General features: G+C 54.8%; 9 protein-coding genes across 9 annotated transcripts; 4 read left to right on the top strand and 5 right to left on the bottom strand.

The window, feature by feature from the left end:
• Window positions 1-254: 254 nt before the first annotated feature.
• On the bottom strand, window positions 255-1,264 carry DL89DRAFT_268071 (uncharacterized protein). The gene is made up of 6 exons (XM_040887782.1): window positions 1,172-1,264; window positions 881-1,095; window positions 756-858; window positions 661-714; window positions 381-638; window positions 255-355 (listed from the first exon to the last, which is right to left on the bottom strand). Exons 1-6 carry the CDS (start codon window positions 1,223-1,225, stop codon window positions 302-304), a joined length of 738 nt encoding a protein of 245 aa, XP_040742770.1. The 5' UTR covers window positions 1,226-1,264; the 3' UTR covers window positions 255-301.
• A 265-nt stretch (window positions 1,265-1,529) lies between these two features.
• On the bottom strand, window positions 1,530-3,368 carry DL89DRAFT_224091 (ATP-dependent metallopeptidase Hfl; the record flags this gene model as incomplete). The annotated part of the gene is made up of 1 exon (XM_040884675.1): window positions 1,530-3,368. One exon carries the CDS (start codon window positions 3,366-3,368, stop codon window positions 1,530-1,532), a length of 1,839 nt encoding a protein of 612 aa, XP_040742769.1.
• Window positions 3,369-4,413: 1,045 nt separating this feature from the next.
• Window positions 4,414-5,396, top strand: DL89DRAFT_275099 (putative VPS21-Rab5-like GTPase; the record flags this gene model as incomplete). The annotated part of the gene is made up of 4 exons (XM_040889258.1): window positions 4,414-4,474; window positions 4,554-4,637; window positions 4,756-5,309; window positions 5,334-5,396. The coding sequence occupies 4 exons, from the start codon at window positions 4,414-4,416 to the stop codon at window positions 5,394-5,396; spliced, it is 762 nt and encodes a 253-aa protein (XP_040742768.1).
• Window positions 5,397-5,591: 195 nt separating this feature from the next.
• DL89DRAFT_268069 (uncharacterized protein) lies at window positions 5,592-6,692 on the bottom strand. The gene is made up of 6 exons (XM_040887781.1): window positions 6,659-6,692; window positions 6,485-6,576; window positions 6,326-6,405; window positions 6,217-6,290; window positions 6,003-6,153; window positions 5,592-5,773 (listed from the first exon to the last, which is right to left on the bottom strand). Exons 2-6 carry the CDS (start codon window positions 6,551-6,553, stop codon window positions 5,656-5,658), a joined length of 492 nt encoding a protein of 163 aa, XP_040742767.1. The 5' UTR covers window positions 6,554-6,576; window positions 6,659-6,692; the 3' UTR covers window positions 5,592-5,655.
• DL89DRAFT_268068 (uncharacterized protein) lies at window positions 6,518-9,351 on the bottom strand. Its single transcript, XM_040887780.1, has 3 exons — window positions 8,970-9,351; window positions 8,856-8,916; window positions 6,518-8,724 (listed from the first exon to the last, which is right to left on the bottom strand). Exons 1-3 carry the CDS (start codon window positions 9,083-9,085, stop codon window positions 6,880-6,882), a joined length of 2,022 nt encoding a protein of 673 aa, XP_040742766.1. The 5' UTR covers window positions 9,086-9,351; the 3' UTR covers window positions 6,518-6,879.
• A 1,731-nt stretch (window positions 9,352-11,082) lies between these two features.
• Window positions 11,083-12,229, top strand: DL89DRAFT_317443 (apses-domain-containing protein; the record flags this gene model as incomplete). The annotated part of the gene is made up of 2 exons (XM_040891087.1): window positions 11,083-11,427; window positions 11,811-12,229. Exons 1-2 carry the CDS (start codon window positions 11,151-11,153, stop codon window positions 12,227-12,229), a joined length of 696 nt encoding a protein of 231 aa, XP_040742765.1. The 5' UTR covers window positions 11,083-11,150.
• Window positions 12,085-13,096, top strand: DL89DRAFT_169665 (uncharacterized protein). The gene has a single exon (XM_040883777.1). It carries the CDS (start codon window positions 12,359-12,361, stop codon window positions 13,052-13,054), a length of 696 nt encoding a protein of 231 aa, XP_040742764.1. The 5' UTR covers window positions 12,085-12,358; the 3' UTR covers window positions 13,055-13,096.
• Window positions 13,097-13,793: 697 nt separating this feature from the next.
• On the bottom strand, window positions 13,794-14,600 carry DL89DRAFT_169693 (uncharacterized protein). Its single transcript, XM_040883778.1, has one exon. It carries the CDS (start codon window positions 14,483-14,485, stop codon window positions 14,018-14,020), a length of 468 nt encoding a protein of 155 aa, XP_040742763.1. The 5' UTR covers window positions 14,486-14,600; the 3' UTR covers window positions 13,794-14,017.
• A 1,652-nt stretch (window positions 14,601-16,252) lies between these two features.
• DL89DRAFT_284380 (uncharacterized protein) lies at window positions 16,253-18,268 on the top strand (the record flags this gene model as incomplete). The annotated part of the gene is made up of 2 exons (XM_040889783.1): window positions 16,253-17,902; window positions 18,025-18,268. 2 exons carry the CDS (start codon window positions 16,253-16,255, stop codon window positions 18,202-18,204), a joined length of 1,830 nt encoding a protein of 609 aa, XP_040742762.1. The 3' UTR covers window positions 18,205-18,268.
• Window positions 18,269-19,764: the final 1,496 nt, after the last annotated feature.

Here is a 19,764-nt window from a genome sequence, read left to right as displayed (position 1 = left end):
TCGCCCCATGTCCCGATTCAGTTATGGCGATAAGATCAGCCGCCTTGATCTTTTGCCTCTGCTGGAGGCAGATGCGTGCCCAGCGCGTCCCTGATTCCTGGGCTGCCCCGACGCATAGCGAGCTGGCGTTGAATGGCCGGTAGGCAGGTGGTGCGAGCGCTGTCGATTGCATATGGAGGGACCCGGAGAGCTGTTGCTGCGCAGAGCTCGCAGCGTATACTGGCAGTACAATCGATATGGAAATATTTACTACCCGACTAAATCGATAAGCAAAAAGAACCGGATAGAGCAGCCACTGCTGTCACCGTGGAACCACCGGCAATGGCTTCGCATACTGGTCTCTATGGACGGTGCTCTCCAAATGCGCGCTATGCTAAAACCGCACTGCCATCTGTCAGCCTCGCAGTGCCCATGGTCAGGCCCATGCCTCTCGCTGTGCCTGTAGCCCTGGCGCTAGCCGAATGGCCGGCAACAGCCCGATTGGCAATAACCTTCGAGATAGAGGGCAGGTTCGCTGGCTTCTCCGTCTTCGGATACAGCCTTGGGTTGACAGGCGTCTCGTAAAACCTGGTGTTTGTCTTCTCGGCAACCATCCGGGCAATCTGCTTAATGTCAACCCCGTGCTTCAGCAAAACCGCCTGAAAGCTCGTCGGGACTCACTACCAGGTTGTACTTGATTTGCGACAGAAACGCGCGCTCCATCCGGTTGACATCCTGGCGCCGGAAACAGGCCCTCAGGAGAGGAACCCGCAGACGAAGCACGTCGATAAAGGGTACCGGTCGTCGCAGAATTTGCTGGCCACCAGGAGCGCTGCCAGGAATATCTTGTGCTTGGCGCCGTCCTCGATTATTGCTCGCCTTGGCAGCCGCTTGTGGAAACCGCCCCAGGTATATCAGTCCGTGGACCAGCGTTGCTGAGGATATCCGCCCATTGAACAGCAGCGTCTCGATAAAATGCTTAAAGTCCGGGTATTGCCGCGAGTCTACTGCCCGATTCCGCCCCTTGAGCCGAGAGCCCGGGCTGTCTGTCGAGGGAAACAGCTGGGCTAGCCAGTCCACTGCGAGCCCTACAAACGGCGAAACCGAGGTTAATGCCTGTATCCTTGCTGCTGTGGCTATCTGCGTCCTATATTTATGCGACATACTGATAAGCGACCGGGGTATGTAGTACAGGTCGTATGCTGGTTGTGAGCTGGCCCCTCCCTGTGAGAATGCTGGCAGCCATGAAATAGCACAAGGAGAGGGCGTTCTATATGTAAAAAAAATATACAGGAAAGCGGAAAGGAAAACGAGCTGACACTATTCCTCAACGCGCTTCGTGACTTGAAGCAAAAATCTCCAATGAAAAAACCATGCGCAGCTGATTTTGCTTCAAGTCTCAGGCCAACTTGGACAGGATTGCAAACAGCTTTATGTAAACGAAGAATAAAAGAATCTAGTAAAGATCGCCGGCTTACTCCTTCTTGGGCTCAGCCTTGGGCTCAGCCTTGGGCTCAGCCTCAGGCCTGGACTCCATTGACGACGACTTGTCAAGGACAAACTCCTCGATACTGGATCTTCTCCTTGAACGGCCGCGGGCCCAGCAGGTCAACCATATCCTCGCGGTTCAGAACCTCCTTCTTGAGCAGCAGCTGGGCGACCTTCTCCACAGCGTCGCGCTTGTCGGTCAGAAGGTTAATCGTGGTCTGGTACGCGTCGTTGACCATCTTGCGCACCTCCTGGTCGATCATTTCGGCAGTGGCCTCCGAGTACGGCTTGCTGAACGACTCCTGCTGCTGCGAATCCACAAAGTTGAGCTGCCCGACCCGCTTGTTCATGCCGTACTGTACAATCTGTGCATACGCCATCTTGGTGACCTTTTGCAGGTCGTCGGACGCACCCGTGGTGATGACCTTGAAGAAGAGCTCCTCCGAGGCACGGCCGCCAAGCGTCATGCACATGCGGTCGTGCAGCTGCTCGGTTGAGAACAGGTACTGGTCCTTGGGCAGATACTGCGCGTATCCAAGGGCGCCGGCTCCGCGCGGGATGATCGACACCTTGAGCAGCGGGTCCGCGTGGCGCATAAACCACCCCACAACGGCGTGCCCAGCCTCGTGGTACGCCACCGTCTTCTTCTCCTCGGGGGAGAGCACGCGCGACTTCTTCTCCAGACCGGCAATGACACGCTCAATGGCCTGCTCAAAGTGAGTGTGCATGACCTGCTGTGAGCCCGCACGAGCAGCAATCAGGGCCGCCTCGTTACAGACATTGGCGATGTCGGCGCCGGAGAACCCAGGCGTCATTGCTGCCATCTTGTTGGCCAGCTTGTGCTTGTCCTCGCTGGTCAGAATCGGGCCCAGGTGGACACGGAAGATGTCGGCACGGCCCTTGATGTCAGGCCGGTCGATGGAAATGTGCCGATCGAAACGACCAGGGCGCATCAGCGCCGGATCCAGCACATCAGGCCGGTTGGTACCGGCCAGGATCACGACGTGCTCGCTGGAGCCAAAGCCGTCCATCTCGACCAAAAGCTGATTCAGCGTAGCCTCGCGCTCATCGTTGCCGCCCATGGCACCACCGCGGCCGCGCGCCTTGCCAATAGCGTCAATCTCGTCAATGAAGATAATGCACGGAGCGTTCTTCTTGGCTGTCTGGAACAGGTCGCGGATACGGGCCGAACCGACACCAACAAACATCTCGACAAACTCAGATCCTGACACCGACAGGAACGGCACACCAGCCTCGCCAGCAGTGGCCTTGGCCAGCAGCGTCTTACCGGTACCAGGCGGGCCCGACAGGATCGCACCCTTGGGAATCTTGGCACCGAGGCGCTCGTAGACCTCAGGCTCCTTCAGGAACTTGACAAACTCCATGATCTCCTCTTTGGCCTCGTCACATCCGGCCACGTCCTTGAAGGCGATTTTGACATCAGTCTCCTTGTTGTACATCTTGGCGCGGCTCTTGCCAATGCCGAAGATTCCACCCGAACTACCGCCAGCGCCGCCAGCGCCGGGGGCCTTGCGCGATAGCCACACAAAGGCACCAATCAGCAGCAGCGTCGGGGCAAAGTGCAGCAATGTCGAGAACACGCTGACCTCGTCGCGGTACTCGACTGGGATGCGCTGGGAGGGCGGAATGCCGAGCTCATCCTGCGCATCATCAAGCTGCTTCTCAAACGACTCGACAGAGCCAATCGAGAACATGACACTGGGCGGCGACATGCTCACACCCTGGGCACTGTTGCCATTGGCAGCACCCGGGCGCAGAATGGCGCGGACGCGGTTACGGTTGACCACCACCAGCCGATCGACCAGACCGCGATCCATGTACACGCGGCGGAACTCCTGCCAAGTGATCTGCCGGTTCTCCTCGCTATTGTTTGACGACATGAGCTGGTATGTAATCAGACCACCAACAGCCCACGGCAGCCAGTTGTTTGATCCTGGCATGCCAAAGAAGTCTTCCTCCTTCTTGCTCGAGTCTCTCTTGGGGATCTTCTTCTTGCCTCCACCGGCGCCATCCGCCTTTGGCTCCTCAGACTTCTGCTCCTTCGCATCGACCTTGGCGTCTGTCTTCTCAGCCTCAGACGTCTTCTTCTCTTGCCGCGGCTCCTGTGCCTCGTCTGACTTGCTGGCGTCCGAGCGCCATTTCCTGCTTCCCTCCTTGCCGTGCTTGTTTACAAAGTTCTCGAAGCCAGCAGGTATGTTTTCGTCGCTCTTATTGTCCTTGTTACTGTCGGCCCACCGGGCTGTGCTATGGATCTCGCGCAGCCCAGAAAACACTGACTTGCCGCGCGGCTTGCTATGGATCGACTGCGCTGAGAGCCCCAGGGGGGGAAGACCCGTCTGCAGGGGCATCAGAGGCTGTGCCAGTCGCCGCACCAGGCTGTTCAGCGCTGCTGTCCGGCCGTGAGGAAAAATGCGCGCGGGAGCAGACAACATTTTTCGCTAATAAATGAAAGATAAGAGAGGTAAAGTTTGGCTAGCAGTTCCCAAATTCAAAATATATAATCGCTGACGGAAATCAAATGTGGGCCTGAGAAGGAAAAAAAAAGGGAAAGAAAGTGGTTCTAGGGCAGCAGAGGGAGGTGGTCGCCTCAGCCGGTTCGGGTCGGTCGTCGGCATAATGCTTGGCACTTTGGTAATAAGCTCCAGCGCTGGCGTGGCCGCTCTTACCCTAATCACCAGCGGGATTTTACAAACGCCGTATTGGCAGAATCGAATCAGCAATCATCTGCCACGTGATCGGGCATCCTGCATTGGCAGCAGTGCATCGTCACTTTTCTCTAGGCACGCTTTTATTGCTTTTTTGAATTTTCGAGCTTTCGAATTTTAATTTGCACACTTTATTACTCGCAGCTTTTGTATTGACCTGAAATCATGTCGCAAGCAAGCACTACCCAGAACAGTCCGGCTCCCGCATCTGGGGCTGCCAATGCCGGGACACACAGCTCAGCACCAGTCCAAGCCCATTCAGATTAAAGTCGTTTTGCTAGGTATGCGGAAAAATGGTGGCGGCTCCACGCCCTTGGCCTTTAGACACCTTGCACTAACCATTGGCACATCTGTTCTTAGGCGAAGCTGCGGTCGGAAAGTCAAGCCTGGTCCTTCGCTTTGTCAACGACGAGTTCCAGGAGAACAAGGAGCCAACTATCGGAGGTAAGTCGTGAAATGCCAAGAAATGCATGGCTCCTGGCACTGCAGCCAGAAAAGTCGCTGGCTGTTTCATACTGCTCACACGCATCCCTCTCCCCCAACGCGATTTTCACACATGTAGCGGCATTCCTGACGCAGAAGGTGAGGCTGGACGATGCTGTGCTGAAGCTTGACATTTGGGACACGGCCGGCCAGGAGCGGTTCCATTCGCTGGCGCCCATGTACTACCGCAACGCGCAGGCGGCGGTAGTGGTGTACGATATCACGCGCGAGTCGTCGCTTGACCGTGCAAAGTCTTGGATCAAGGAGCTGCAGCGGCAGGCAAACCCGAACATTGTGATTGCGCTGGTTGGTAACAAGCTGGATTTGGCTGGCACGCCCGAGCCGACAGAATCGGCGGCCACCGGCGAGTCGGACGCGGCTGATGAGGGTAGCGAGGAGGGCGAGGAGGAGACTGACGAGACGCGTGCTGCCAGCGAGGGCATTGGTCGCCAGGTGGCAACGGCTACGGCGCGTGCATATGCGGACGAGGCTGGACTGCTGTTCTTGGAGACGAGCGCAAAGTCGGGTGAGGGCGTTGTCGAGACCTTCACGGAGATTGCAAAGAAGCTGGATCTCAACCAGATTGCCAGCAACTCGCGTGCGGCCAGATCTGGCCAGCTGAACTCGGGAAATGTCAATGTCAACCTGCTTGGGGAGAACGGCTTTGGTTCTGCTGGCGAGGCAGGCAACCGGGCGAACGCCGACGGCTGCGCGTGCTGAACGCCCAGGCGCATCTGGCTAGCACAATCTATTATCATATCCAGGATATCTGTGGAGCTGAGAGATTAATTAGCCACGTTCTTATAGTTGTCTCTTGGCCTCCCAGCTTCTATCTTCAAGTCTCCCTTTTTGTTTGTAATTTCAAAACCCCACACATACGTAGAGCAGAGCACATGTGCCAGTACTGGTGGATGGTGACGATGAATACATGGCATTTATTCCCAAACAGAGTTGTGAGTGTCTGCCAGGCTATGTCGACTTAGACTTGCTCTTGTGCTTTTTGTCCTTGGATTTCTTGTCCTTCTTGCTCTTCTCGCTTTCTCCTTCTTGTCCTTCCTGCTCTTCTTCTCCCTCTTTTCCGACTTGTCCTTCTTCTCCTTCCTCGTACCTTGGGCTCCTCCTCCATCATCGACTGTCATCGTCGGCCTTGCGCTTCTTGCTCCTATCCTTCTTATGCTTCTTATGCTTCTTGTCCTTTTTGTCCTTTTTGTCCTTGTGCTTCTTGTCCTTTTTCTCGACGGTGATCATCGTCACTGCCATCATCGTCCGCCTTGCGCTTCTTGCTGCAGCTGCTGTCGGAATCATCCTCCTTAACCTTCTCCTCACTCGGTGCGAGTCCATAAATCGCCTGCCAACGCCGGATTGCTCCTCATCTTCTGCGCAAAGTAATCCGCAACGTTAACGCCAGAATCCACAATCTCTGTCTGCAGCGACGGCGTGCTCTCGCCTGATTGCCTCTCAGAATCAGGATACAGTGCTTGCAGGGCGTGTCCTTGGCCGTCGATGTCTTGCTGCTAACGCCCAGGATCTCCTGCTAGACCCTTGTCGTCCTGCATCGCCATGCGCTTCATGTTGCGGAACTTTGTGCGATGGCTAAGGCGATTCAGGCGGGCGCTGGCCGCAGTCAGCACAGGTCTTTGTCTCCGGACTTCTTCGCTTCGGCCTTTGGAGCGTCAGACGGCGTTGCCGAGTCCGAGTTCAGGCGCGACAGCAGCTCAGAAAAAGCCGTCTGTGTTTTCCAGCCAGTTGCGGATCGTTTTCTTGTCCGCGCCGATGCCGTGGTTGTTCGACTTGAGCTTGATCTTGACATGCTCTTTGCGGCCGTCCTCGTTTGCGCCCAGGCCCTTGCCCTCGCTCCACCCCATCTTCTCCAGCATCTTGAACCCAAACCGGCTCTTGTCTACGGATGCATGCAAACACTGTCAGCGCATATATGCGTTCGCTGCGGTCTCCAGTGGATATTAGGTATCTTTCTGACTTACCTTCACTCCAGTGCAAGTTGCGCGGATCCGCGCTGTACAGCGTACGGCTCTTTGGCTCAGCAAGACCCATGGCGTGTGTCTGTATGTGTTAATTGGGTGCGAATAAAAGGGGTTGAGGAATGCAGAAAACGGAGGCAAGCCGTGTGCAGCAGCTTGGAACCCAAAAAAAAAAAACTTCAAAATAGGTGAGATTTAATGCCGGATCAAGAAAAAGAACGTGATTAGACCCCGGGTGGCACATCGACTGCTGCAGGCGCGTCCGATGGAGCCGGTGGCTGACTTTGCGTGCTGGTAACTGCAGTGGCGACTACCGGTGCTTCTGGTTTGTCCGGCAGCACCGGTGGTGATGGCAATGATGACGATGCAGCTGCTGTCGGTGGTGCAGGATCAGTGGTTGTGGTACTGGCGGGTTCTGGTGCCGGCAATGTGTACTCAAGATCTGTGATGGGCCGAATCGGCGTGTCTTGGTGCCATGTGGCGGGTGGTGGGAACTTGAAGGCAGGACCCATGTTGACCTTGACCTTGCCGCCCATATACGACGAGATAGCCGGATAGTACTTGCCGAGATACAGCTTCTGGAAAGCTGGCCCCAGGCACCGACCGTTCTTAAAGTACACCAGCTCGCTGCCGTTGAGCACTGGCAGGGGCGGCAGGTCCATGTCGCCGCGCGGCCGCTGCCACTCGGGCCGCGAATATGCCCACTGGCGGTACCGCTCGCCCAGCTTCCACTTGCGGTCGTTCAGGTCCTGCCGCTCATCGCTGTCCAACAGCGGCAAGTATATCAGCACGCCTAGCGTGTCCCCGGGCCCATATTCCTCCCCGTATGGAGACCCAATGGCCGCGTGGAAGCGTGTGCTAGGCTTGGCGCGCACCGAGTACGAAAACACATCGAAGCCGCAGGGCGCCTGCAGCTCACCCGAGATCTGCGACCAACCGATTCGCAGGTTGTACTCGGGTCGCACTGGCTCCAGCACGTCAACCTCAAAGTACCAGGCACCGGTCTCGACACCATGCGACGCCTTGGCCATGCGGTATCCCTTGTCATTCCATACCGTCAGCCGGTCGCTCTCGATCACAAACTGCGCTGCCGCGTGCGTCTCCTCGCGCGACATGTGTGCTGGGCCCTGGGGGTTGTCGATATCAGGCCACATTTCAATCGACCACGTGCTGCGCGGCTCGTGCTTGCGCCGTCCCCGCTTCGATGACGATGCAGGCGCTCCGTAGTCACCCAGTCCCGCCGACAGCGGCGTGTCAGATGCAACGCCAGAGCGTGCCTTCTTGACGCGTGCCTGTGTTCCCCGGCCAGCGCCCGGCTCAGTGCGGCGCTTCCGCCGGCCGGCGCCAGTCTGTGTGCGTAGTTCGATCAGCGAGCCGTCCTCCGCAAAGCTGTACATGATGGTGCGTGTCTTTTGCTGCTGCACCGAGTCATACGACGACGGAAAGCGCGAGTCATCGGTCAGAGCCCACATGCCATTTTTGTTGTACTTTGCTTTGCCCGACTCGAACCGCCCGTCCTCGGGCACATTCTCGGTGCTGTTAGTTGACAGCGCCGACGACGCGCTGTTGATCCATGTTTCGCCTCTGGACTTTGTCCAAAAGTAGTTCCAGTGCTGGTCGATAAACTTTGCGACGTCGGCTTTATAGTGGAAGTATATCCGCGAGTCGCCGTATTCTTGCGGCCCGTGCTCGCTGCTGCTGAACTGGCCGGTTGGGTCGTCGGACCGCCCTCCACGGCTCAGCGGATTGTTCGGTCGGCGCTTTGGGTTGTGCGTCAGGTTGAACAGCGTGATGTGTACCACGTCCACCCATGACAGGTGGTACCGCTTGAATCGCTCGCGCCCGCCCGTGCATTTCGAGCACCGGAAGTGGAAAAAGTCATCGCCCAGCAGGATCTTGTCGTTGAACTTGGTCGTGCACTGGATGCAGTCAATGTGGCACCGCGAGCCACAGTCCAGACACGGGACGGTCTTTAGCGATTCGGCAGAGTTCTGGTCGCAGTAGCAGCACCGGCTCACTTGCTTTACCTTGGGCAGCAGCCGGTCCTTTGTCACAATGTCCTCGCCGTTCTATGCACAGCATTGAGAGTGTATATTGGATTAGTTCATGCCAGAAACGCCTGCTCCTTGTTTAGCGAAAGAAAAAAAGCCCCAGGCGAACAATGGGCCTGCCGCTTTGTTGGGCAGTAGATTAATCTTACCTCACTCGAGTTGTCGACTGGAACCGCGTTGAAATTGCGGGCAATGCTGGTGTCAATGCCACTAAGCTCCGCTACTGTAGCTGCTGTCTTTGTCCCCAAACCGCTGTCATCTACATTGGTGCTTGCTGCTGCTGCTGCTGCTGCTGCTGCTGCTGCTGCTGCTGCCGGTGGTTCTGCCGTATCCTCACTCTTGACTGCCAAGCTGTATTTATTCTCCTGCGCGGCTGCATTGCCTGTCATTGGCACTGCTGAATTGGGAGATGCAGGCAGAGCAGTGGGTGCAGGAGGCATGGAGCTTTCGTCAGCCTTGCTTTCTGCTGCTGCTGCTGCTGCTGCTTCTGCTGCTGCCGCCGCCGCACTACCGTTACTGGTTGGGTGCTGGGGTTCTGGCGTCTCCTGTGTCGCGCTGCTTTTTTCGGCCGAGTCGGCGGGCATGGCGGCAATGTCCATTTCAAAAAGTGACTTGGAGGGGTGGAAATGAGGGAGAGAGGAAGTGTCCACGTACAGAAATATTAGAGACGCGAGAAAGAGAGAAAAGAAGGGGAAACTGGGAAAATGGATTGCAACAGAAGCAAAAGGGCCACGCGCAATTTGGCGGCCGATTGGAGCTTTTTGTATTTTTGTCCTCTTTGCGCAGAAAATTTGTTTTTTTTCGCGTGATTGGCGCGTTGTCTCATTTGATCACACGTTTGCCGTCAGTACAAGCCATGTCGCAAACTGTGCGAGCAGCTCGACCCGATCTCCTCTGCAAGTCGGCTGCTCTGGCCAGACCACGGAGCCTGCCTCATGATGGGCAGCGTGCCCAGCGACACATTGGGGCTCAGCAAGGATAGCTGCACGGCTACAGCCACTAGACGATGTTGGGAGGGCATGGACTGAGCGGAGTTATCCCCTGCGGGATGATTGCATCAGTGGCGACAGGTATGGCTGCTGCAAACTAACGCATTCAGACTAGAGACGCCGCTCTCTGCCTTTGGCTGCAGTCTCCAGCCGATTCAGCGCTGCCCCCCAGCGGTGTAGCAATGCTGGCAGTTTCCAGGCTACTGTCTGCCACGAGCTGCCTACGGCCCAAGCCGTCCAGCCCAACGAGCGATCCAGCGCCAAAAGGGCGGCCATCGCGATGACGCGCGCGCTGCAGCAGCACCTCACGCGTCTGGCCCTGGTGCAGCGCCAGTGGCCATTAAAATGCCAAACAAGTAGGGGGCAAAAGTAAAAATGGCGCGCCGCACCTTTTCGGTTCTGGCAAATCGTCCAGTGTAAGCCGAGAGCGGCCAAGAGGCTCACCACTTTGCTGGCTGTGAAAAATCTTTGCCCGCTGTTCTACTGGGGTTTCCTTTCTACTCGTCGCTCTCCTCCCTTGGCCTCTCCTTTCTGAATTTCTCTCCGCTCTGCCACCCCTCCTGTTCTCATTTCCTGACACACATTGAGCAAACCCCTCCCTCAATTCGGGAAGCCTCACGCAAACAAGCTCTCCCTGAATTCTGCTCCATTGCGCTCTCGCGGCTTGCCAGGGGTGCTAACTGGCTACAGAACCATCCCCACCAGCAACCGGAAGACCCTACATCGAATAGTGTAAGTATTGCGGCATTTCCCAAAGTCCACATTTGCATTTTGGGCACCACACACAAGACTCTCCTGTGCCCCCGTTTTAGGCTCATGTGGCCAAACGCGCAGCCAGCTTTTTAGGGCCGCCTTTGCGCTACGACGCTGGGCGTGCAATGCTAGAAGGGCCGAATGCTCGTTTTGGTGGAGCGAATTGCAGGGCCGTTCAATTTTCAATGCTGCAATTCGCCGGGCATACGCGTGACGCCTCCAGCTCACTGGCAGCTCTGAGCCAAGTGAGCCGATCATGTATGATCCAGATCCCCTGTTGGCCAATGTTTTGTGAGCCACCCACACAGGCATGGCACGAGCTGCTTGGCTTGGATCTGCCTGTCCAATGTTTGGCGATGAGCCGCGCAACACATACCCAAGCGACCTGCGCCTAAATTGGCGATTTTTGTGTTTCTATTTGGACCTCCTTTGACTTTTCTCTTCTCGCTCCTTTTTCTTTTCTTTCTGCAGGGGGCCTTTCCATTGGTGTGCTCGTATCTTTTTGCTGTTTCATATTCCAACTCATATCCTCTTATCCCTCTCTGTACATCACCCTACTTTTTAGCTCCCTCCCTACACATACATCACACGCCCTCTTCATATACATACAGACATCGTCACACACGGAAAACACACACAAGACACCGTAGCAATAGGACCCATCTTTTCTCTCTCTTCCCTATACAGTAAGGGGTACAAGACATGGTCGACAGGATCAACAACGGTAGCAGCAGCAACCACGACGACGGCAGCATCAGCTCAACGCAGGTGTGGTCGGCAGCATATGCTGGCGTGGAGGTGTTCCAGCAGCTGTACAACGGAACGGCGGTGATGCGTCGGCGCAAGGACTCGTACGTGAATGTGACGCAGATCCTAAAGTGTGCCCAGTACGACAAGCCACACCGCACTCGGTTCCTTGAGCGCGAAATTCACACTGGTATCCACGAAAAGGTCCAGGGTGGCTATGGAAAATATCAAGGTAGGTTCCTCAAACGAAGAGCGGGCAACAAAAGAACAAAACCTTGTTGTTTTCATATCCCAGCGCCTCAGACATCCTTTTTGCTGCCAGTGTGGTGTGCGAGGATGCGTTCGCAGTGTGTTGGATACTCTGTTTTCCTCTGTCTATTATTAGCTGAGCCTGGCCTGCCCATGTTTACTGGTTCTATTTTTGGGAAACCTGAGCAACGCAGAACGGGCTCTCTCACTCGCTCCACCTGCTTGGCTGCACATTTTGGGTTTGGGCCTTGTTGCTGTTGGTGGATCTGCATCTCGAGGCAGGTCAACCAGGATGCACGCGTTTGGGTGTTTTGTGCATGCATTTTTCCCTGGCAGCCTGATTCACTGAAGCCGATTTCTTCTTAGGGACCTGGGTGCCGCTTGATCGGGCAATTTCGCTGGCCAAGCAACTGAATGTGTACGATGCACTGAAATACGTGCTCGAGTACAGCCCGGCGCCTGGCGAGAAACCCCCAACGGCGCCGCGCAGCCTGGAGTCGCTCCGCAAGCGCAAGAGCGCAACTCTCAAGGCCTCGGGGCCAGGCTCGGCTACAAAGCGGCGTGCGTCGGGGACTCTGCGCCGGTACCCCTCATCTGGCTCGCTGTCGAGTATCCTGAACAAGCCTGGCGACCAAAACATGCATCCGGCAGCGCTATCGCAGACTCAGCCGCCGCCCTCGCACTACTATACCGCTAGCAACAATGCCACCGCGCTCCCACCAGCCACACACAACACCCAACAGCTGCCGCCTGCCTACAACTCCCGCAAGCGGGGCCGCCTATGAACTGGCGTGCGGACCCCTACACGCCAGCGCCGCGCCGAGCGGGGAATGCCCATGACGGATCGCTGGCCTCTGGGCCCTCGCACCACATGTTCATGACTCCCGAGTCGCCGGCTGGCAACGGCTGCTGCCATGTCCCAGCAGCCCCCAATGACGCCGACTGGCAACTCTGCAGCCCAGTACCAAAGCAGCTTCCGTGTGTCGATGCCGGATCGCAACAGCCTGGCTTCGCCTATGACACGCCAGGGTCCGCCACAGGCCACCCCTGCCTCTGCTGGTAACGCGTACAAGACGCCGGCCAGGGCCCTGCGCGATATCAGCAACACATACACAGACATGACTCCCGCCCAGGGCTACAGCAAGGTACCGCCGCCCAATGCAAAGCCTAGCAGCACCCTTGATATTGCCAGCTCAGCCCTGATGACTCCACCGTCGTCGTCGTCTGTCCGTCGCACTGGAGCACCTGGCAACCCGCGGTCCATGCACACCATGTCGCCCACTTCGATGCAGTCAACCCCAACCGCCCAACCTGCGACCTCGCGTCCGCTGCAGCCGCCGCCACCACCACCGGTCTTTGGCCACGGCCATTACCCGTCGAACGCGTCGCCCCTGGCCAATGAGATAATAATGCCGCGGCTCGGCCTGCCTAACCACTCAGCCGCGTCAAGCCCCTGGCCGTGCCAACTACCACATGTCGGCTGCTGCATCGGTGACAAGCCGGCCGGCACGCAGCTACAGCGGCAGCATCGGGTCTATTTCACTATCAACACCGAACCACTCGCGCTCAGCGTCCACGGTGTCCCAACCCCAAGAGTTCTTTGGCAGTAACGGCAGCAGCTACAACAGGCGCCAATCAGACTCAGCAGCCACCCATGCCCCCACGCGGATCGTTCGTGTCCAGTGTGATGCAGGTCAGCAGCAGCCTCGCGCTATCTGTTGCCACTGTCTTAGACTTCCTGTCAGCTCCGCGGTGCCAGCAACCACTGCCGAATGTTGTGGAGTCTGTGCTCTGCTGACAGTTCCTTCGAGCCGAACAAGGTGACCTCTGATGACAGCAACACGCTTCTTCACCTTGCGGACCCAGAACGGCCACTGGGATGTGGTCCAGATGCTAGTGGACCGCGGTGTGGACCCCGGTGTGATGAACCGTGAAGGAAAGACGCCACTGATGATTGCGGTCCAGAGCACGCTTGCATGGCAGAGTCGGTCCACATACACGTTCCAGTGGCTGCTGGACGTGCTTGGCCCGGCGCTGGTGAACCGTGACAAGCAGGGTCGCACAGCAGTCCACTGGGCATGCACACGGCCGATCGACGCGCCGGCAAACTGGCCCTGACGTGTCATTGTACTATACCCGGTCGCTTGTGCTGAAACTGTACCAGTGCAACAACTTGCAGGTCCTGTCGTGGGAGGACTATCTGCATCGTAGCGCCAGCCAGCTGGCGAGCCTGGCCCATCTTGCCCAGGTCACATCCCTACTGGCATCTGCGTGCCAGACCCCAATCGACCCGCGCCTGATCCATTCGCTCCAGTCGCTGCTTGAAATTCCCGAGTCACGGATTGACAACAGACACAAACCCGGTAAGTCGTCGGTGTTACCGCCGATCCCGCCGATCCATCAGAACAAGAACACTCCGCAGAGCGGCACTGATCAGCCACGGAGCGCAGCGTCTGGTCCTCAGAGGATCCCGTCTATTTCAGCCATCGGATGCAATGACGCCTCTGTGCAGGGTCGGGGCAGGCTACCGTTGAGCCGCTACGATGTAGTTACCAACCGGGCAATCGATATCATCAACGCAACCACCTACGAGATGCGCAAGGAGCACGAGGCCCAGCGCAAGGCGCTTGATGACGATTCCGAGTATGCAGCGCAGCTGCTGCTAGAGTTGAGTACCGAGCGCGACACGCTGAAGGAGGAGACAGCTGTGCACGAGAAGCTGGCTGCGCATTGCGAAGCAGATCCGCGACCAGGAGCTGTCGCTCAAGCACCGGATCAGCTCGGTAATCTGTTTGCAGCAGTCGGCGCGCGCATCGCTGGGTATTCAGCCGTCGCTGACAGCAAGCACAACGCCGGCAGTGCCCGGCTCCCCGCTGACTGAGAAGGCAGTCGGACGAAGATTTGCGCTCAGAGTATCTGAGACTGCGCTCACAGGCAAACGGATACCATGCGAACTCGCTGAAGCTGGCTGACGAGTATGCAGAGCTGGCCTCAGTAGTCAAGCCGTGGCCGCGCCCCCCGGCATTATCGCTGGTCGGCATGTTTGATGACGACAACGACTCTACACTGTCCAACAACGACCCACTTTGGACCCAGAAGCGTGCTACCAATGGGTCGCTGCGCAAGCACCGCGAGGTTGTTGGAATCAGCTCGGAGTCGGCAGATGTCCAGGCGATCAATGCTGCGCTGGAGGTCGATGAACAGAGGCTGATGAAATTCGAGCGTGTTGTTGCCGCTGCCTGCGGTGATATGACCCTCGACCGTGTCCGGGATGTTGTTGGGCCGGTACTCTCTGTGCTCAATAACGGCAATACGTTGTGAGAACAACCTGAGTACGAGTTTTGAGTCTATGCTTGACTTGCAGGAAGAAATATACCATATGCTCCTTTTTTTTCATTTCTGCACTGCTTGCTATTATGAATTGCCAGTGAAAACATACTTCAGTAAGGCATTGGCGTCCACAGGTAATCGACGATAGAAGAGGTACTTGCTAGCTGGTGATTTAGCGGAGGACGATGCTATAGGCAAGCTGTTGCGGGAACTGAAGCAAGATTGCCTGAATACCAATGGCAAGTACGGCCGCCATGTCGTCAGACGTGCCAGGGTTGGCTGGAGAATTTGGTATAGCAGCGGCAGCGGTAATTACAGCACTTTGTGTGTGGGCAGCGCCGATCCTCCACCAGAAAGTCCCCTGTAGTCCGCAATGAGGGATCATCTAAGCTGGGTGGTTTGGCACATACAGATGTGCATATCAAGCTTATTGTCTTCATGCGTATTCATTGTCGCTGTGATCAACCAATTTTCCAGACTGCATGAAAAATGGTCCCCGTTTTTTTCGCACGACTGGCAAACCCCTCCTGAGATTGCGTAAACACGGCATCCTGACACCGCTGCCCATTTGCATTGGCCGACTCGCTCGGGAGACAGAGCTGCGTATTATGCGCGCGCTATCCATTCCAAATCTGGAACTTTGCCAGATAGTCCTCGTCATCCGCTCAAACTCGTATCGCATGTACCAGAATTGGCGGATTTGGTGAACACTATTAACAGGGCAATCGCACTTGCTACCAACAGCAGTCCTCTACAGCGACGACTTTGTGGTTTGCTACCTATGTGGCCAAGCGAGGTACTTGCAGTGCTAATTCCTCGTGAGAACCCCCGAAGGATAACGAGCTCAAAAGTCGTTTTGGCTAAACGCTGATTATTTCTTCGTGGGAACAGTGAACCAGTCCGACATGCTGCCAGCCTTGAATGCTGCAACGGCACTGTATTAATGAATGCCAGACTAGCATTTGACAAGAAATTTGGTCTGAGCAGACGGATAGTGATGCATGGTGGCAATCGCAGAATGAAACCAGTGGTTGCGCGACATTGAAAATCCGCCGAAATAGCCTGTCCCTACTTTTACGCTTGCGTGATGTCGAATATAACATGTCTACTATTCGCGGAAATGATGCTCGTTAGAATGAGGTGTAAAGGTGAAAGTCTTAACACCCCCTTCCTCCCACACCCCATTCTTGAAGCAAGCTTCGGGCTGGTTGGAGTCTGGTAAGCAAACCGGATAGGTACGGGCATGGGAACGAATTTCTGATAGAATGTCCAGAAAGGGGCAAAGATGGAATGTTGCCTAGCAGAATCCATCTTCAGCTCATATTGGCATACCCACACAACAATACACAATTTTGTATAAAAAGACAATAGCGCACGAGCATTTCTCATAACCACATACCCAGCTACCAACGCACAACTTAATACTACCAACTCGCCCGATTCCTCGACTAGTTCTCTTGGCAAACTAATCAACTACCATGGTCAAGCTCTCGTCTATCGTCGGCCTCCTTGCCGCCACTCTTGCTACTGCCAGTGCAGCTCAGCACAGCCATCAGGATGTCGTTACCTTCAGCCCGGTGCTGAAGAACAGAGGCCAGTTCAAGGTCTATGACAAGCCTGTCTCCGTCACTGCTGATTCCTCTACTCAGACTGCGTCCTTCGTCGGAAACACAAAGAAGGACTCTGCCGTCAAGTCTAAGGCCGATATCGCTGTTGCGTATCTGGCCAAGAACCACAACATCCCAGCTCAGAACATCAAGGTCACCGATGCCTACACCGATGCTCGCTCAGGTATCACTCACGTCTATGTCCGCCAGACCAGCGGCGGTGTTGATGTCGCCAACGGTCTTGCCAATGTCAATGTTGATTCCAAGGGCCGCATCATCTCGTCCAGCCAGTCGTTCGCCTCGGCTGATGCTCTGAGCAAGGTCAAGCGCTCTAACGGCTCTCTTGTTGCGCGTGCTAGCGACGATGCCTCGCTGAAGAACGCATTCAAGTCGCTGAACGACTACGTCAAGACCGCTGTGTCTGACAGCGACCTGAGCAAGATCACTGTTGCGTCGACCGCGAGTCTTGTTGGTGGCGACCCGCAGTTCACTATTTCCAATGTGCCTCAGAAGTCTGCTGTCGACGGCTCGGCCACTGCCAAGAAGGCACTGATCCAGAAGGCTGACGGGTCTCTGGCGCATGTCTGGGAGATCACTCTGCAGCAGGCGGACCACTGGTGGAGTGCCCACGTCAACCAGGACACTGGCAGCGTTGAGGCTATCAACGACTGGGTATCGCACGCCGAGTCGTACAACGTCTACCCACGCAATGTAAACGATCCTCTGGAAGGCAGCCGCTCAATCGTGTCGAGCCCAGCCAACACCAATGCTAGCCCTAAGGGCTGGGTTACTGGCACTACCACCACCGGCAACAATGTATGGGCACAGAACAACCCCACCGGCGGTAGCACGTGGAAAAACAACTACCGTCCGAACTCTTCCAACGGCGCCTTCAACTTCCCACTGGACCTGACCAAGGCTCCTTCGTCCTACATTGACTCTGCTATTACACAGCTGTTCTACACTGTCAACACCATGCACGACCTGTCGTTCCTCTACGGATTCACTGAGGCTGCTGGTAACTTCCAGGATGTGAACTACAGCGGCAGTGGTGTTGGTGGCGACTATGTTGTTGCTTTCGCTCAAGATGGATCTGGTACTAACAATGCCAACTTTGCCACTCCTCCCGATGGTCAGAACGGTGTCATGCGCATGTACACCTGGACTCAAACCAACCCGAACCGCGATGGCGATTTCGAGCAGGACATCGTTGCTCACGAGTTCACTCACGGTATCTCTAACCGTCTGACCGGTGGCCCATCTAACACCAACTGCCTCAATGATGGCGAGGCAGGAGGTATGGGTGAAGGATGGAGTGACACTGTTGCTAACCTGATGCGCCTCAAGTCTGGAGATACTCGTTCGCGTGACCTCCTTCTCGGCCAGTACGTGTACGGTCAGGGAATTCGCAACTATCCGTACTCCACATCGACTAGCACCAACCCTTCGACGTACGGATATCTTGATGACCCTAACTACCAGGAGGTGCATGCGATTGGTGAGGTGTGGGCTGGAGATCCTGTATGAGGTGATCTGGAACCTCATTGACGCCAACGGTATGGCGGCAGACCTGTTCTCGCATGATCTGACCAAGGGTAACTCGATTGCGCTCCAGATTCATCCTTGACGGAATGAAGCTGCAGCCGTGCAACCCAACTTTCATTGATGCCCGTGATGCCATCATCCAGGCTGAGCAGAACCTGACTGGTGGCAAGAACAACTGCGCCATCTGGAACGGCTTTGCCAAGCGCGGTCTCGGTGTCAATGCCTCCAGCGACAGCTCGTCCCACACCGAGGACTACACTGTTCCCAGTGGCTGCTAATCCCAGTACCAATATTGTTTACGTTTGTTATGAAGTCGCCAAACAAAGAATTTACTTATTCGGTGAAGGCAGGGTTATATGGTGTGCTGTTTTATTATTAGATCTCATGAGTCAATAGTGGATGCTTAAGACTTAGAAATACCGCCAGGTTAAGTATGAGCCTAAAGCGACATATCCAGAGATGAAAAAATATGCTGGTTCAAAGTGGGAGTTGTACATAATCCACTTGATACAATACTTTCGGTCAAGTTGTGGCACACAAATAAGATAAAAACTTTTTGAGCACACTGCTTGAATTGAAACTAAATTGAACATAATTATGAATATATGTTGAGGTCTATTATTATGCATACACCTATGGGTTTACGGAAGTTTGTAATCTGCATAGATCTCTGAAAATATACCAAAAGTCTGGGTGACGATACCGATTAGCTGGATGATGATATTATCTCCATTGTGCCTTTCCAATAACCAGAATACATACATGTCGCTTTCATTCATATATTCTATACAGTACTACATTTATTATCAGAGGTAGTCTACATGCCTTGTTGTCACACTATGCCTATTGTAATTGTTATCAGAATATCCAGCAGCATAATTTGACCAATAAATTAAAGAGCAGAGCCTCTATGGCGTATTTCTACATTTCTGCTGTATTACCTGCACCGAAATGATACTTCTGTAAAAACGTGCTGCTGTATTGCTGTTAAGAATTGCCATGCAGTACCATGACTCATGATTATTTGTGTCTGTCAATAACAGAATTGGCACCATTGATATGATTGTCAGTATGGTAACTTTAGTCATACAGGCAGAACGTAGTTTAATGGACTTTATATATATATTCTGTATGTGGCATTCTGTTGGATAGGAGGGGACACGCAAGACATAATGGGTAGTGAGTATATTGTGATAGTACCCATTTTATATATATTTGAACACTAGGTCATTGCTCTTTTCTAATATTCTTGGGATCTGGACGCTACCCCAAGGCTACTATTTTTGAAAGCTGCAACAGCCAGCGTCTGGATTTATTTCCTGCTCTGATCAAGGGAAAGGCGACAAAATTCGTATTTAATCAATGTTGGCCCTATAAACCCCACCGTTCTTTTAAGGAATATAGTCCAGATTCATATGTCAGAGAAGGCGGAGCTAACCAATAACTTCCTGAATTGTGAAAAACGGTTCGAGAAGCATGGTTTTATTGTAAGAAACGAATTGCCTTTTACGAAATAACAACACTTGCCTGTGAGAAAGGCCGAGCGGAAATGAGGTCTGCGCCGCGGTTTCTTTACACATTCAAACCATCTATACCATCGCATGAAAGGCTTATCGACAGTCCTCTATTATTCACGCAACGGATCAAAGCTGGACCAAAGGTTGGCCATGTGTTTTATTTTCCGTTAAAAGTAGGGAGTGGATGAACGACGCATAGCGGCAATCAAGGGGATGAAGCTTGCAGTTTCTCCAAGATTGAAGATCCACCGATGTCTTTTTCCCTACCACTCTCCTCACATGATGTTTGGTCGTTATATGCCTGCGGATTATTGCCAGCAT

The sequence above is a fragment of the Linderina pennispora genome, assembly GCF_002104995.1.
Source record: "Linderina pennispora strain ATCC 12442 chromosome Unknown DL89scaffold_8, whole genome shotgun sequence".
Lineage (NCBI taxonomy): Eukaryota > Fungi > Kickxellomycota > Kickxellomycetes > Kickxellales > Kickxellaceae > Linderina > Linderina pennispora.
This window is presented reverse-complemented; position numbering and strand designations above follow the sequence as displayed.

What these genes read in the sequence shown, in the direction of transcription:
- DL89DRAFT_268071 (XM_040887782.1), bottom strand. Translation starts at nt 1,225, where the DNA reads ATGGCTGCCAGCATTCTCACAGGGAGGGGCCAGCTCACAACCAGCATA. An exon ending in TCACAACCAGCATACGACCT is followed by an intron (nt 1,096 to 1,171) that starts GTACTACATACC and finishes GCAAGGATACAG; the next exon opens with GCATTAACCTCGGTTTCGCC. An exon ending in GGCTGACAGATGGCAGTGCG is followed by an intron (nt 356 to 380) that starts GTTTTAGCATAG and finishes GCGCATTTGGAG; the next exon opens with AGCACCGTCCATAGAGACCA.
- DL89DRAFT_268069 (XM_040887781.1), bottom strand. Translation starts at nt 6,553, where the DNA reads ATGCTGGAGAAGATGGGGTGGAGCGAGGGCAAGGGCCTGGGCGCAAAC. An exon ending in AGGACGGCCGCAAAGAGCAT is followed by an intron (nt 6,406 to 6,484) that starts GTCAAGATCAAG and finishes TGGAAAACACAG; the next exon opens with ACGGCTTTTTCTGAGCTGCT. An exon ending in GATTTATGGACTCGCACCGA is followed by an intron (nt 5,774 to 6,002) that starts GTGAGGAGAAGG and finishes GGTACGAGGAAG; the next exon opens with GAGAAGAAGGACAAGTCGGA.
- DL89DRAFT_268068 (XM_040887780.1), bottom strand. Translation starts at nt 9,085, where the DNA reads ATGCAGCCGCGCAGGAGAATAAATACAGCTTGGCAGTCAAGAGTGAGG. An exon ending in CAGCAGCAGCAAGCACCAAT is followed by an intron (nt 8,917 to 8,969) that starts GTAGATGACAGC and finishes AGCGGAGCTTAG; the next exon opens with TGGCATTGACACCAGCATTG. An exon ending in CAGTCGACAACTCGAGTGAG is followed by an intron (nt 8,725 to 8,855) that starts GTAAGATTAATC and finishes TGCTGTGCATAG; the next exon opens with AACGGCGAGGACATTGTGAC.
- DL89DRAFT_169665 (XM_040883777.1), top strand. Translation starts at nt 12,359, where the DNA reads ATGTCCCAGCAGCCCCCAATGACGCCGACTGGCAACTCTGCAGCCCAG.
- DL89DRAFT_169693 (XM_040883778.1), bottom strand. Translation starts at nt 14,485, where the DNA reads ATGCCGACCAGCGATAATGCCGGGGGGCGCGGCCACGGCTTGACTACT.